Source organism: Monodon monoceros, unplaced genomic scaffold, assembly GCF_005190385.1.
Source record: "Monodon monoceros isolate NGI ecotype Baffin Bay Population unplaced genomic scaffold, NGI_Narwhal_1 Super_Scaffold_1, whole genome shotgun sequence".
In the NCBI taxonomy this organism is placed as follows: domain Eukaryota; kingdom Metazoa; phylum Chordata; class Mammalia; order Artiodactyla; family Monodontidae; genus Monodon; species Monodon monoceros.
Window position 1 is genome coordinate 55726323 of NW_021703765.1, and position 13921 is coordinate 55740243.

A 13921-nucleotide genomic window follows, 5' to 3' on the forward strand; every position below is an offset into this window, starting at 1 on the left:
GAGCTTTCTATTTTTCCCTTCAGTTATTTAATTTTGGGCTATATGTCTTACATGTTTTAATCCTCAGTTTCTCCATTACTGCCTTCATTTGTGTAAAATAGATATTTTCTTGTGTACCACTTTAATTCTTTTGTTGTTGTTTTTTACTATATATTTTTGAATCATCTTTTTAGTGGTTGCCCTGGGGATTATAAGTAACATCTTAATTTATAACAATCTAGTTCATATTAATATACCTTAAGTATATAAAAACTTTCTACCTATATTCTTCTGTCCCCCCACATTATGCTGTTATTGCTGCATATTACGGCTTTATAAATTGTGTGCCCGTCGACATAAATTTATAATTGTCATGTACTTGTCTTTTACATTAGATAAGGGAAAAGTGAGGTTATAAACAAAAAATACATTATATTGCCTTTTATATTCTCCTAAGTAATTTCCTTTACTGATATTCTTTATTTCTTCATGTGGATTCGAGTTACTGTCTAGTGTCCTTTCATTTCAGTTTGAAGGACTCTCTTTAGCATTTCTCTTAAGGTAGGTCTGCTAGCAGTGAACTCTCTCAGCTTTTGCTTATCAAGGGAGTGTCTAAATGTTATAGTTTGCACCTACCAACCCCAAACTCCCAGTCTTCATTTTTTAAGGACTGTTTTGCCAGGTGGAATTTTGCTTGTCAGTATTTTTTTTTTTCTTTCACAATTTTAATATGTCACCCCACTGTCTTCTGGCTTCCATGGTTTCTGCTGGGAGATCAGCTATTATTATTGAGGAGCTCTTATACTTGAATTGATTTTTCTCTTAATGCTTTCAAGGTTCTCTCTTTATGTCTGTCTTTTGACAGTGTGATCATGATGTTTCTTGGTGAGAATCTCTTTGATTTTATCCTATTTGGAGTTTGTTGAGCTATTTGGATACATAGATCATTGTCTTTCAGCAAGTTTGGGGAGTTTTCAGCCACTGTTCCTTCAAACGTTCTTTCTGTTCCTTTCTCTCTACTCCTTCTGGAACTCTAACTGTGTGTACGTTGGTGTGCTGGTGTTGTTCCACAGTTCCTCTAGGTTCTGTTCATTTTTCTTCATTTTTTTTTTCTTCCTGTTTCAAGACCGGATAACCTCAAATGACCTATCTTCAGATTTGCTGATTTTTTCCTTCTGCTTTTTTTTTTTTTTGACCACATCGTGCAGCTTGTGAGATCTTAGTTCCTGACCAGGGATTGAACCCAGATCCTCAACAGTGAAAGCGCAGAGTCCTAACCACTGGACCACCAGGGAATTCCCTCTTCTGCTTTCTTAAATCTGCTGTTGAACCTCTGTAGTAGGCTTTTCATTTCAATTGGACTTTTTTTAGCTCCATAATTTCTTTTTGGTTTCTTTTTATGATGTATTCTCTTTATTTGATATTCTCTATTTGGTGAGATATCATTCTCATGGTTTTTTTTAGACACAGTTTCCATTAGTTCTTTTAAAGTATTTAAAATAGCTTTTTCAAGTACGTCCAATGTCTAGGCTTCCTTAAGGAGTTTCTTTTGAAACTATTGACACTAACTTTTTTTTTCCTGTGTATGGGCCATATTTTCTTTTTTTTTAAATTAATTTATTTAATTTATTTATTTTTGGCTGCGTTGGGTCTTCGTTGCTGCACGAGGGCTTTCTCTAGTTGAGGTGAGCGGGGGCTACTCTTTGTCGCACTGTGCGGGCTTCTCATTGCAGTGGCTTCTCTTGTTGCAGAGCACGGGCTCTAGGCTTCAGTAGTTGTGGCACGCAGGCTCAATAGTTGTGGCGCACGGGCTTAGTTGCTCTGCGACATGTGGGATCATCCTGGACCAGGGCTCAAACCTATGTCCCCTGCATTGGCGGGCGGATTCTTAACCACTGTACCACCAGGGAAGTCCGGGCCATATTTTCTTGCCATTTTTTTTGCCTGTCTCATAATTTTTATTGAAGAATGGACATTTTGAATGTTAAAATGTGGCAGCTTTGGATTCTTCCCCCTCCCCCTGGTTTCTGCTTGTTATAGCTGTTATTTATTTGTTCATGACTTTTCTGCTGAACTAATTTTGTTATGTCTATATTCTTTGTTTAGTGTGGCTACTGAAGTCTCTGTTCCATTAGCCTAGTGGTTAGCTGATGTTTGCACAGAGATTGTCTTAAATATCTGAAACCAAAAAATTCTCCCAGTCTTTGCAGACGAGCTCTGTGTGTTTGTGTGCTTGACACACCTTCAGTATTCAGCCAGGCAGTTTACAACTTGACCTGAACCTTCAGTTCCTGTTTGGACAGAGCTTAAAGGTCAGCCAGAGGTGAGAGCTTAAGTTCTTTTCAGGTCTTTCCTGAATATGTGTACAGCCCTGGGCATGCCCATGTCCTTCTAGATTCTCAGGTATATGTTGGAGCTTTTCAAAGACCTTATTCCCCAAAGCATCTCATTCTCTAGGCTTGCCTCCCAAGATTTTTAGTTAGTTATTTTTTCCCCCAACTCTTACCCACTGCATCAGGCAGCAGTGATTAAAACATTTGCCTGTAAATGTTTTCAACATTACACCACTTTAGCACTGGTCAAGTTCCAAGTTAGGCAAGTTAAAGGCAAGCCAGTGTTCCAGGGAACAAATAATTAGAATTTTTTGTGAATGAGGTCCATTCTGCTCCCTTCAGTACCTATACCAGGAATGCAGGCTGTTATTTTTAAGGCTGTCACTGAACTGTGGAGCTGAGATGGGAAAGTGTAAGTTAAAATGCCACAAAGTTCACTCTTATCAAGATTCAGCTGTTTTTCTTAAGCACTCCCCAGGCTGCAACTTTTGGGTTAGTTTCCAGAGTTCTGAAGAAGTTGACAATGACAGTTTTTGGCAGTTTGTTCATTACTTTTATGGAGGGACAGACTTTTGGAGTCCTTACTCTGCCATTTTCATTCTGGAAAACTTCAACGGCCTAAGTATGATGTGTGTGGAGCTGAAGCTGGGGTCAGGTCAGTCTTTGTGAGCCAGGGCAAATTAAAGTCTTTCTCAGAGCCTCAATATTCTGTCATGCAGAGTGAAGTAAGTCAGAAAGAGAGAAACAAATATCGTATATTTACGCATATATGTGGAATATGAAAAAATTGGTATAGAAGATCTTATTTACAAAGCAGAAATAGAGACACAGATGCAGAGAACAAACGTATGGATACCAAGGGGGATGGGGGGTTGTGATGAATTGGAAGATTGGGATTGACATATATACACTATTGTTACTATGTGTAAAATAGATAACTGATGAGAACCTACTGTATAGCACAGGGAGCTCAATGCTCTGTGGTGACCTAAATGGGGAAGAAATTTAAAAAAAGGGGACATGGGTATACATATAGCTGATTCACTTTGCTGTACAGTAGAAACTAACACAACACTGTAAAGTAACTATACTCCAACAAAATTTTTAAAAAACATTTTCAATTTGGGGAAAAAAGTAATGATATCTATTTCACAGAGTTGTCATTAGCATCAACTCACAGAATGTGGGTGTAAAGCACTGGGTCAACTGTATAATGCTATATGAATGTCAGTTGCTTTAATGTTTTAATTATAAATAGAACTAAGTAAAATTTTAAAAGGCTATAAGTACCATGAAAGCAAGCGCTTACAGATGAAGAAATAGTCTTTCTTCAGTTCTGTTGTACTATACCATGTTTTTACTTCCTGACTTTGATTGGAATAGACAATTCATTGACAGTTTACAAAATTCAAAATATTGGAAGGGGAAAAACTATAGAATAAAAGTTGACCATCTCTGACTTCCCCTCCTGAAGACAAGTAATGTCAACAACCAATGACAGCATGTGTGTGCACAGGAACACATAGGTACATATATGTCCAGAGAGGCACTATGACATACAAGCAAATATGAATATATGGTCTTCCCCCTTTTTTTTACATGAATGATAACATACTTGAAACACTGTCCTGCATCTTCTTTAATGACTTATGAAATCATGGTGATTATTCCACATCAGTCCACAGTCTTCTTCTTTGCTTCTTTTGCATGGTATTCCATAGACACACTGAAACTTATTTAAGTGTTTCCGTATCATCGAACAGCTAGATTGTGTCCAATATTTTGCTATTAAAGTTTATGCATCGGTGAATAAACATGTTCATATGTCATTTCTCACAAATGAAGTCTATTTGAAGGATAAAGTTATAGATGTAGAATTGTTGGGTCAGAGTGCATATGCATTTTATAATTTGATAAATATTGCCAAAATGTTATCCATAAAGATTGTACCTGTTTACACTTCCAACAGCAGCATATGCTTGTTTTCTCAACGTTAATCCTAAAGACTAAATGTTTTTTATTTAGGTTATAAGCCCCAAGACTTCAAAGGTACTACAAAAATCACCCTCGACAAGAAGAATGGTAAGAAAACAAATCATTTCCTTTCCTCCCTAATTATTAACTCCTTACACAGTATTCTTTGGCTATATCCACCTTATCTGTGTATAATTTTGCTCATGATACACCTTCAAACTTGACATTTTCAGTGTAGCACATGAAGGAATGTATAAGGACTCAACTAATTGATGACTCAGAATTTGTGGTTAGACATTCTGTTCACAAGAGTGAATACTCTAGAAAGTTAGAGGGAAAATGTGATCATTATAACTGGCTCAATGATATCAGGAGTGTGAAATTTATCTTAAGAGTCTTCTGTGGAGCTGGCAGGGGAGGGACGTGAGATGCCCACAGGAGTGTTTTGGGAGGGTGCTTTTGACTGCAGTGAACCAGGGGCTCCCTGCCCCCTCCCAGCTCTAAACCACTCACTGCCATTCCCTGGCATGCTCTTCTGCTTCTCGCAGGTAATAGTAGAAAAGTACTGTTAGAACTGACCCTTAAAAAGTAGTTTCCTAGTGCTGCAGTAACAATACCAGGGTGGATTAAAACAATAGAAATTTACTCTCTCACAGTTCTGGAGGCTAAAACTCCGAAATCAAGGTGTTGATTCAGTTGGTTCCTTCTGAAGGTCGTGAAAGGAGGATGTGTTTCTGACATCATTCTTAACTTTGGGTGACGCCAGGAGTCCTTGGCCTTCCTTAGCCTACAGATGATGCATCACTCCAATCTCTGCCTCCATCTTTGTATGGCATTCACCCTGTGTGTGTGTGTGTGTGTCCTGTTATATGGACACCAATCACATTGGATTAAGGGCCCGCCGTGCTCCAATTTGAACCTCGTCTTAGCTAATTACATTTGCAATGACCCTATTTCCAAAAAAGGTCATATTCTGAGGTCCTGGGCTTAGGGCTTCAACATATTTGCTGGGGGGCGGGCGGGAGGACACAATTCAATCCATAACACATTTTTTCTAGGGGATATACTGAGTCAATTCACATAAAACTACACCAACAGTATTGTCCCTTGAGAACACAGATTTAAAACAATTACCTGAAGAGTAGCCAGATCCTCAAATAGAAATTTATTTCTGCTTATCTCCAAATAGAGAATTAATTTTTAAAACATTCAAGATTTTGAAACAAAAGGAATTTTCCATTCAATTCTAACAAAAGAGACTTTATTGTTAATTAGACAGCACCATTCTTTGAATATTTCATTTAGATGAGAGCTCTGAGGTCCCCAAGCCCATCAGAGCACCTGAAAGCAGGGACACTCTTCCCCAACAGCTGTCCACATTCCATTCTTCACAGTGTTAATAGGACACTTTGAAGGATCAAGTTTGGTGCCCATCTGGAATTCAATTTGGAGTGACCGTTCATTGCTACTGACTAAAGAAAAAGGATATTTGAAAAGCCACATTTTTCAATTAGATCCTTAAATTTTTCAGAAGGTTGATCTTCTTAAAATAAATTGAAATACAGAATCCTACTTCAAGTAGGCTTATTTAGGACATTGTTCAAGAAAATGCACTGATAAAAACATTAGATTTTTGTCGCAACCCAGATTTTTTTTTTAACATCTTTATTGGAGTATAATTTTTTTTACAATGGTGTGTTAGTTTCTGCTGTGTAACAAAATGAATCAGCTGTATGCATACATATATCCCCATACCCCCTCCCTCTTGCGTCTCCCTCCCACCCTCCCTATCCCACCCCTCTAGGTGGTCACAAAGTACCGAGCTGATCTCCCTGTGTTATGCAGCTGCTTCCCACTAGCTATCTATTTTACATTTGGTAGTGTATATATGTCCATGCCACTCTCTCACTTCGTCCCAGCTTACCCTTCCCTATCCCTGTGTCAAGTCCATTCTCTACATCTGCGACTTTATTCCTGTCCTGCCCCTAGGTTCATCAGAACCTTTTTTTTTTTTTTAGATTCCATATATATGTGTTAGCATACGGTATTTGTTTTTCTCCTTCTGACTTATTTCACCCTGTATGACAGACTCTAGGTCCATCCACCTCACTACAAATAACTCAATTTTGTTTCTTTTTATGGCTGAAAAATATTCCATTGTATATATGTGCCACATCTTGTTTATCCATTCATCTGTCGATGGACACTTAGGTTGCTTCCATGTCCTGGCTATTGTAAATAGTGCTGCAATGAACACAACCCAGTTTTCTTCCCTCATGATTTTAAGGCATTATAGTGAGACCTAAGCCTGTAACAAAAGTAAAATCCCAGATTAAGTTTAGTCATTAGTAAATCTCCTGTTAGGAAGAAAGCAATGTTTCATTCTGGTTAAATCCTGGTCATGTTTACATGTTTCCCTAATTTGGAATGCCACTGATTTTCATGTCTCTTAAGTGTAATCATTGAGTTTAACAGAATGTACCGCATGTTTCCTCCTTGGCAGTCTGACGTGCCAGAGGGAGTCATAAGGATCCACGCGCCCCTTCTCTCCAAGGTGTCCATGGCCATTCAACTCAACAGTCAAACCAAAGCCAAAGACATATTGGCGAAATTTCAATATGAGAACAGGTGAGTAGAAGTGAATATGAGTCTCTGTACAGGAAGATGAACTTTTATCTGATGAGAAACTCCAGGCATTTGAAAATTTGACCTTTTTGAAAACTTAGAACCTGTTACTTTAAGGACTTCACCAGTAAATAAAGAATCAGAAGTAGAGAAAGAAGTTAAGTAGACCATAGAATTATCAGTAACAAAAGTTTTTTTTCAAGGAATTTCTACAATTGGGATTCTAAAATAGGTATCTTCTGTAAATGTGTCTTCATTTACTCAATTGGTTTTACTTTTTATTTGAATAAAAAAATTAGCAAGTTAGTTTTGTAGATATCTTGATAGATTTCTAGGAATATCATTATTCCAGGCTCCACTGGGCTTTAACATGACTATATCAAGTAGAGTTTATGTAGTTGAGTGAACATCATAGCTGTTGGTCTCCCTAAAACCTACTACCAATAAACCTTAGGATCAGAGTGATGTTGAGAAAATATTTTTTGCATATCTGCCTTAAGTCACGTTAAAGAGCATAAATCATGATAATTTTTGTACAGGCATACTTATTCAGGGATAAACATTTGCCCTGAGGTTTTTTTAAAAAGACGAGAAGCACTAGTTTAAATCTAACCATGATAAAGCAGGTACAGTTTGATGGTCTCTCGTACAACTGATGGATATTCTTTAAAAGCAACTTTCCAATCATATTGAAAAGGAGTAGCCATGTTGAGCAAAAAAAGGTTACATATTGCAAGACTTCATTTATATAACATTTTTGAAATGACAAAAGTTTAGAAATGCAGTGTAGGTGAGTGATTGCCAGAGGTTGAGGAGAGTGATCATGGAAACTGGTATTGCCTCGATACCAAAACCAGACCAAAATAATACAAAACAAACACTACAGACTAATATCTGTCATGAACTTAGATACAAAAGCCCTCAACAAATCTAATCCAAAGTATATTAAAAGAATTATACCTAGAACAAGTGGGATTTAGTTCAGGTATGCAAGATTAGTTTAACATTCAAAAATCAATTACTGTAAATCCATCATATCAATTGGAGAAAAATCATATGATCATGTTAAATGATATAGAAAAAGCATTTGACAAAATCCATCACCAATTCATGATAAAAACTCAGCAAATTTAGGAAAAGAGGAGATCTTCTGCAACTGGATAAAACTTTTAGAAAATAACATAGGAGAAAACCTTTGTGATAGGGGACTAGTGAAGAACTTCTTAAACTTGACATCGTATGACTCATACGAAACAAAAATTGGTAACTTGGACTTCATCAAGATTGAAAACTTATACACTGAAAGACCCTGTTTAAAAGATGAAAAGACAAGCTAAAGACTTGGAGAAAATATTTATAAAGTACATATCAAACGAAGGACTAGTATCTAGAATGTATAAAGGACACTCAAAACTCAACAGTGCAGAAACAAACAATCCAATTTGAAAATGGACAAAAGACATGAACAGAAGAAGATATACAGATGACAAATATGCACATGGAAAGATGTTCGGTATTTTTAACCATTAGGGAAATACAAAACCACGATGACATATTAAACACCTATGAAAATGGCTAAAAAGTAATAATAATGACAACACCAAGTACAGGTGAAGATACAAAAAAACTGAATTACTCATACATTGGTGGTGGGAATGTAAAATGGTCTAGTCACTCTGTAGAACAGTTTGACAGTTTCTTATAAAATTGAATGTGCATCTGTCGTGTGATGTGGCATTCACACTCCTGGGCATTTATCCCAAAGAAATGAAGATTATGTTTACACAGAAACCTGTACACAAATTCTTATAGCAGCTTTATTTATAGTAGTCGAACACTGGAAAAGAAAAAACCCATGTCCTTCAACAGGTAAATGACTAAACAGGCCGTGGTCCATCCATATCACATGTGCTATGCAGCAGTAAAAATGCAGCAGCCTGGGTGAATCTCCCGGGATCTACGCTGACTGGAAAAAAAAAAGCCACTACAAAAATGTTCCATACTGTGTGTTTCCATTTATATAACGTTTCTATAAATGACAAGTTTATAGAAATGTAGAATCCAGGGATAAGGGGTGGAGGATGGGGACAGGGGGAGGGAGGTGGGTGTGGCTATAAGGAGAACAAGAAGAGTCTTGTGGGGAAGGAAATGTTCTGTACCTTGACAGAATCCATGTGGCGCTTCTGGTTGTGACATCACACTAGGGTATTGGAAGATTTTACTATTGGGGAAACTAGGTAAAGAGTACACAAGGATGTGTCTGTATATTTTCTTATAACCACATGCAAATCTACAACTATCTCAAATAAAATGTTTAATTAAACAAAGAGGGTGCACGTCCTTCTCCCTCACAGCAGAGAGCCGAAGACCATCTTTTTGAGTAACCAAGCTGACAGTTCTAGTGGGCAGGAGCTCAGCGATGGTCTTTCCAGACTCTTCTGTCCCGGCAGCCTAGTCTGGGATGGAAGATTAAAATTGGACAATTATTTTCTCTGACTTGCTTTCATTATAGGGCAGAGACATGCAACAAAGTCAACGTTAGTTTACAAAGCACTGGGCAAGCTTAGAAATGTGCCATGGGCTGAGGAAAGAATCTCATTCAATTTTTGGCAAATACAGAAATAGAACCTGATGGCTTTTGAACTGAGAGTAATGTGGCCCATGACAAGGCAATATTAAACATCCAGCTGCTCCTTGGCCAGCCTTGATGTGTCAATAAGGTGTCCTCTCTTAAGAGGAGCTGACAGTGGTGGATGGAAGGGCTGGGGTGGCCGTGAAGCCTGGCGGTGTCCAGCTTCCTCTCTGCCTCAGATGCTTGTCTGTGTCAAACAAAAAAAAAAAGATTTTATCATCACTTCAGTCATAATAATGATTTGTGTGGTGTATTTCACTCAAGGCAGAATGATTGTTTGTTGCCATGATTATTTAATCCACAGGTTTACCCCAGATCACAGAGGAGGGTTTAAATTATATTGCTTTCTTCTTTTCTCAGTCATGGTTCATCGGAAGGCATTAAGATCCAGAACCAAAGATTATATGAAATTGGAGGTAATATAGGTAAGCATTCTTTAATGTTTTTACTCCTACATTCTCTGATTACTCTAAAAGAAATATGCTGCTATTATTGTAAAACTGTACTTTACAAATTTCTTTAGATAGAAAATCAAAATCACTGTGTCAGATTTTTTAAATCTCACATAAGAACAGTATGACTTTCCTAAAATATTTTCAAATTTTAAATGTAAATAGTTTAGTCGATGTGGAGTAGATTTTTGAGTCTTTTAAACGTGACTCTGAAAGTTGGAGAGTCTGGAGATTCATGCAAACGAAAGGAGAAATTGTGGCACTTTCATCATCTCGACATCCTTTGTGTTGAACTTCCTGCTCAACTCTCAGTCCAGATTCATTCTTCCTATTCCCCTGAAGGGGGACAGAAAGGAATGAAAAGAAAATTCCGTCCACGTGGCTCTGTGTCCTTACCTTCCTCTTGTCCCCCTTCACAGTTGGGATGAAATACCTGTGCTCCTGTTTAGGGTGGCGCCTCCCTCCTGTGGACGAGGGCTTGGTCAGTCTCCCATCCTCTCCTCTGTCATCAGCTTTTCCCTCCCAACCACACCATTTCTCTCTGCTTAAACAGTTTGGTAATTTTTCTCATCTCCACAAAACTCTCTCTTGACGCCCTTCAAGTCTACTCCCATTTCTCTGCTCCATTTATAGCAAAAACTCCTTGGATCATTTGTGTATATACTCCAGTTTCTTCCTCTCCTTCTCTCTTGAAGGCACTCCAGTCAAGCTTTACCCCTCAACACTTCAGAATTGCTCTTTGGTCGAGGTCACCAGAGGACTCTTCTGTTGTGAAATCCAGTGCTTCATTTTATCTTTACGACTGCCTGGGTTGATCTTTCCCTTCTTTAAGAAAACACTCTCTTCACCTGGTTTCAAGGACCCCCTAAGTTCCTGGCTTTCCCCCCACTTCACAGGCTGCTCCTTCTGAGTCTCTTCGGCCTGTTACTTCTCATCCTCTCGACCTCGGAGCACTGGAACTTCTGTCTGCACTTACCTGCCATGGTGAACTTAGTGCATCTCATTGCTCTGAAGGCACCTGGATGCTGCCATCTCTCAACATCATGTGCAGACTCCCCTGGACACCAGCTTTCATATCCAGTCCCCAGCACGTCTTGCCCTGGGCCTTCACATCTGCTTTGACTTTTGCCCTGGTTGCTTTCCATTGGATGGTTCCCTCCTCACTCCCTTACCTCTGTCAGGTGTTGGCCGCTGTATCAGCTTCTCAGTGAGACCTTCCTGGATTGGACCCTCTTTCTGCGCCTTCCCCAATTTCTTGTTCTCTCATGTTCTTATCACCATCAGACTTACTTTCTAACATACTTGCTTATTTGCTAGTTGCCTTTTACCACTTTTAGAACGTAAGCATCCCAAGGGCAAGTATTTTTGACTGTCTGATGCATTGCTGTAGCCTCAGCCCGTACAATAGTGCCTGGCACATAATAACTCAAGAAATATTTGAGAAATGAATGAATGAATCAGGCAAGCAATTAAATATTGCTACTTTTGTTTGAGACTTTAGTATACATTTCGAACACACTGTACATAAGAATTTTCAAATGTATTTGCCCCCATGGAATGATCTTTTTGTTGTTATCAATTCCAGATCTCCTGCCCACAGGAAAAATGAAATGACCTTCCCTAAAATGAACTTGATATTAGTGTCTAGTCCTGGTCAAGTTTCTATCTATAAAACCGTTAGAGGACATGTATTGTCATCTAAATGATCACTAGTGCTCATTATCATATAAATGAATTGATACCTGAAACAGGTTCTTGTCGTATTTTTCTAATTGATGTAGTGAGTCTAGGGAACAGTTTGCTTGTGATTAGCGTGTCTGTTTGCTCCCCAGTGTCACGTGGGATTTATTTGAAGTACTTCACAGTCAGAAAGAAGCAAAGAAAAGAGGGGGGGAAGGCTGGCTTTGCTAGGAAACTTTAAAATGTATTTATTTTTGGCTGAGGGAACTATACTGGCCTTATTTGAGCCTTGCAAACACACATACATGCACACATGCACACACACGCACGGAAGTGTGCACTTTTGAAAACATACTCTGATTTTTCTTTCTTTTAGGACAGCACTGCTTGGATCCAGAGGCTTATATATTGGATGTATATCATGTAAATCCCCAGGCAGAATGGGTGATTAAACCCCAACCAAGTGTTTGAAATACCCCCCAAGATGGCAGCTATCGTGCATTACCTGCCAAGAAGTCCTACATTTGGTAGGGAAAAACAAGACTGCTTTTGACATGTTTGTTCCTAGAACCCTCTTGGTGTTTCTCAGCCCAACTGGTGTCTCCCACTGGTGTCAACACGAATTGTGGAAGAGGAACTGGTTGACCATTTGAGCTGAAGCTTTCTCATGATGGTTCTTTGATAAGAGTGAAGGAAAGAGGATGTGATCCTTCCAGAAGAAAGGCCAATATAGAATATGGAACTCTAATCATTTCTAATACTTTGACTTCACAGCAGAAATGAACTTGGTCCTCTACCTGGGGATAAGAAGCACTTCTTGATGTAGCAAATGCTACCAAACACAAGGGGTGGAAAAGACTTTTTTTTTTTATACTTATGTTATATATATATAGACATTTTTGAACAAGGATGCCAGAAATAACAAAAATTTCTGCTCTGAAAAATGATTTAGATCTACTTTCCAAAGAGAATCAGTTTCCAGAGTCACACAAACAATGTTTATGCTCTGACTTGCTTCTGAATTGGAGGAGGAGAACCTTCTATTTAAAAACCACTGTGTTGTTATGTATGCTGTACTGTATTGTGGCTGTCTGCATTCTGGTGCAAATGAACATTTCCCTATCTTGGGCTGTTGAAAACTGACATTCTTAAAGCTTGTTCTCTTATGAGCACAGGTCCTCATAGTTAAGGTTAGGTTGACAAGGGCTGTTCCTGTGCTTCCATAACCTTTGGTGTAGTCAGCGGTCACAGGGCCCCTATTTCCTCATCGTGAATATGGTGCTCAGTGAATAGCTTTCCATGTGCCAGGCACAGATTTCCTTTCCTCATCAAACATATCATTTTTTATATTTCACAGCTGTAGAGAATCACTTCTGCAGCCCCAGTTTTAAACTGCCCAACTGCCTTTGTCCAACTGCTCTTTCTTCAAGAGTGCTGAAAAGTACTGTTATATCCAGATTTTATATGCTGTAAAAACAGGTTTTGTTTCTGTTCATCAATCATAGACTTGGCCAAGCACTGTGGATTAGCATCAGGCTTTAAAATCAGATGAATGTTTGGTGAGCTGAAAACTGCCTCGCTATCAAGATCCCACGGAGCCATTTTCCAGATCTGCAGTTGGTGAGAAAGCACAATTCATGATTCTAATTGAGAGCAAATCTGAAATTTGCTGGGGGGTTGGACAGCCCTGCCTTTCATTTGGAGACTGCAGTATAGTCGTTCTAGAGTTGGTTAGAAATGGGGACAGAGGTCTCATTTATCCCATGTATGTGCTTTGGATTAGAATCTAATTAGATTGAGATTTTGATGAATTTACACCAGTTTTAATGAGATTTAACGCCCAAATGACTCTCTCTTGCAAATCAAACAATAGACAAAGTTGCTCACCAATGCAGAATACATTTAATCTACTTACCAAGTCTCAAAACAAAATGTGATAATTTAAGCCTATACTTTTACATGCTCATTATGCCTTGATATCTATAAAAACATAATTTATATTCAACATGTAGATAATTGCATTTCTGGCCATTAGAATTTTGTTATATTTTTATAGAAAACTCAAATATCCATTCATTTTATTTGCTTATTTGAGAATTTTTTATTTCCTTTGCCTGAAAACCCATTAGAAGATAAACATGTGTTCTGTTGGTTTATATTTATTTATTCCTACATTTCATCAGTTTTCAATGTATGGCTAATTGACGGCATGTGAGTTTACATAATGAACTTTGAGGGTCTGAGAA

The 13921-nt window shown here is 38.3% G+C and overlaps 1 protein-coding gene across 4 annotated transcripts in view; it reads left to right on the top strand.

Annotated features, from left to right (window-relative positions):
- The window catches only part of ARHGAP28 (Rho GTPase activating protein 28), a 147893-nt gene extending 134197 nt beyond the window's left edge, over positions 1–13696 (top strand). For 3 of the 4 annotated variants that reach the window (XM_029232071.1, XM_029232085.1, XM_029232095.1), the window contains 4 exons: positions 4338–4394; positions 6790–6914; positions 9904–9968; positions 12052–12228. In XM_029232071.1, coding sequence (XP_029087904.1) covers positions 4338–4394; positions 6790–6914; positions 9904–9968; positions 12052–12146 — 342 coding nt within the window. In that variant the 3' untranslated portion in view covers positions 12147–12228. Of the gene's footprint in view, positions 1–4337; positions 4395–6789; positions 6915–9903; positions 9969–12051; positions 12229–13180 lie in introns of those variants that run through there. The other variant, XR_003794926.1, reaches the window with a different exon arrangement.
- Positions 13697–13921: the final 225 nt, after the last annotated feature.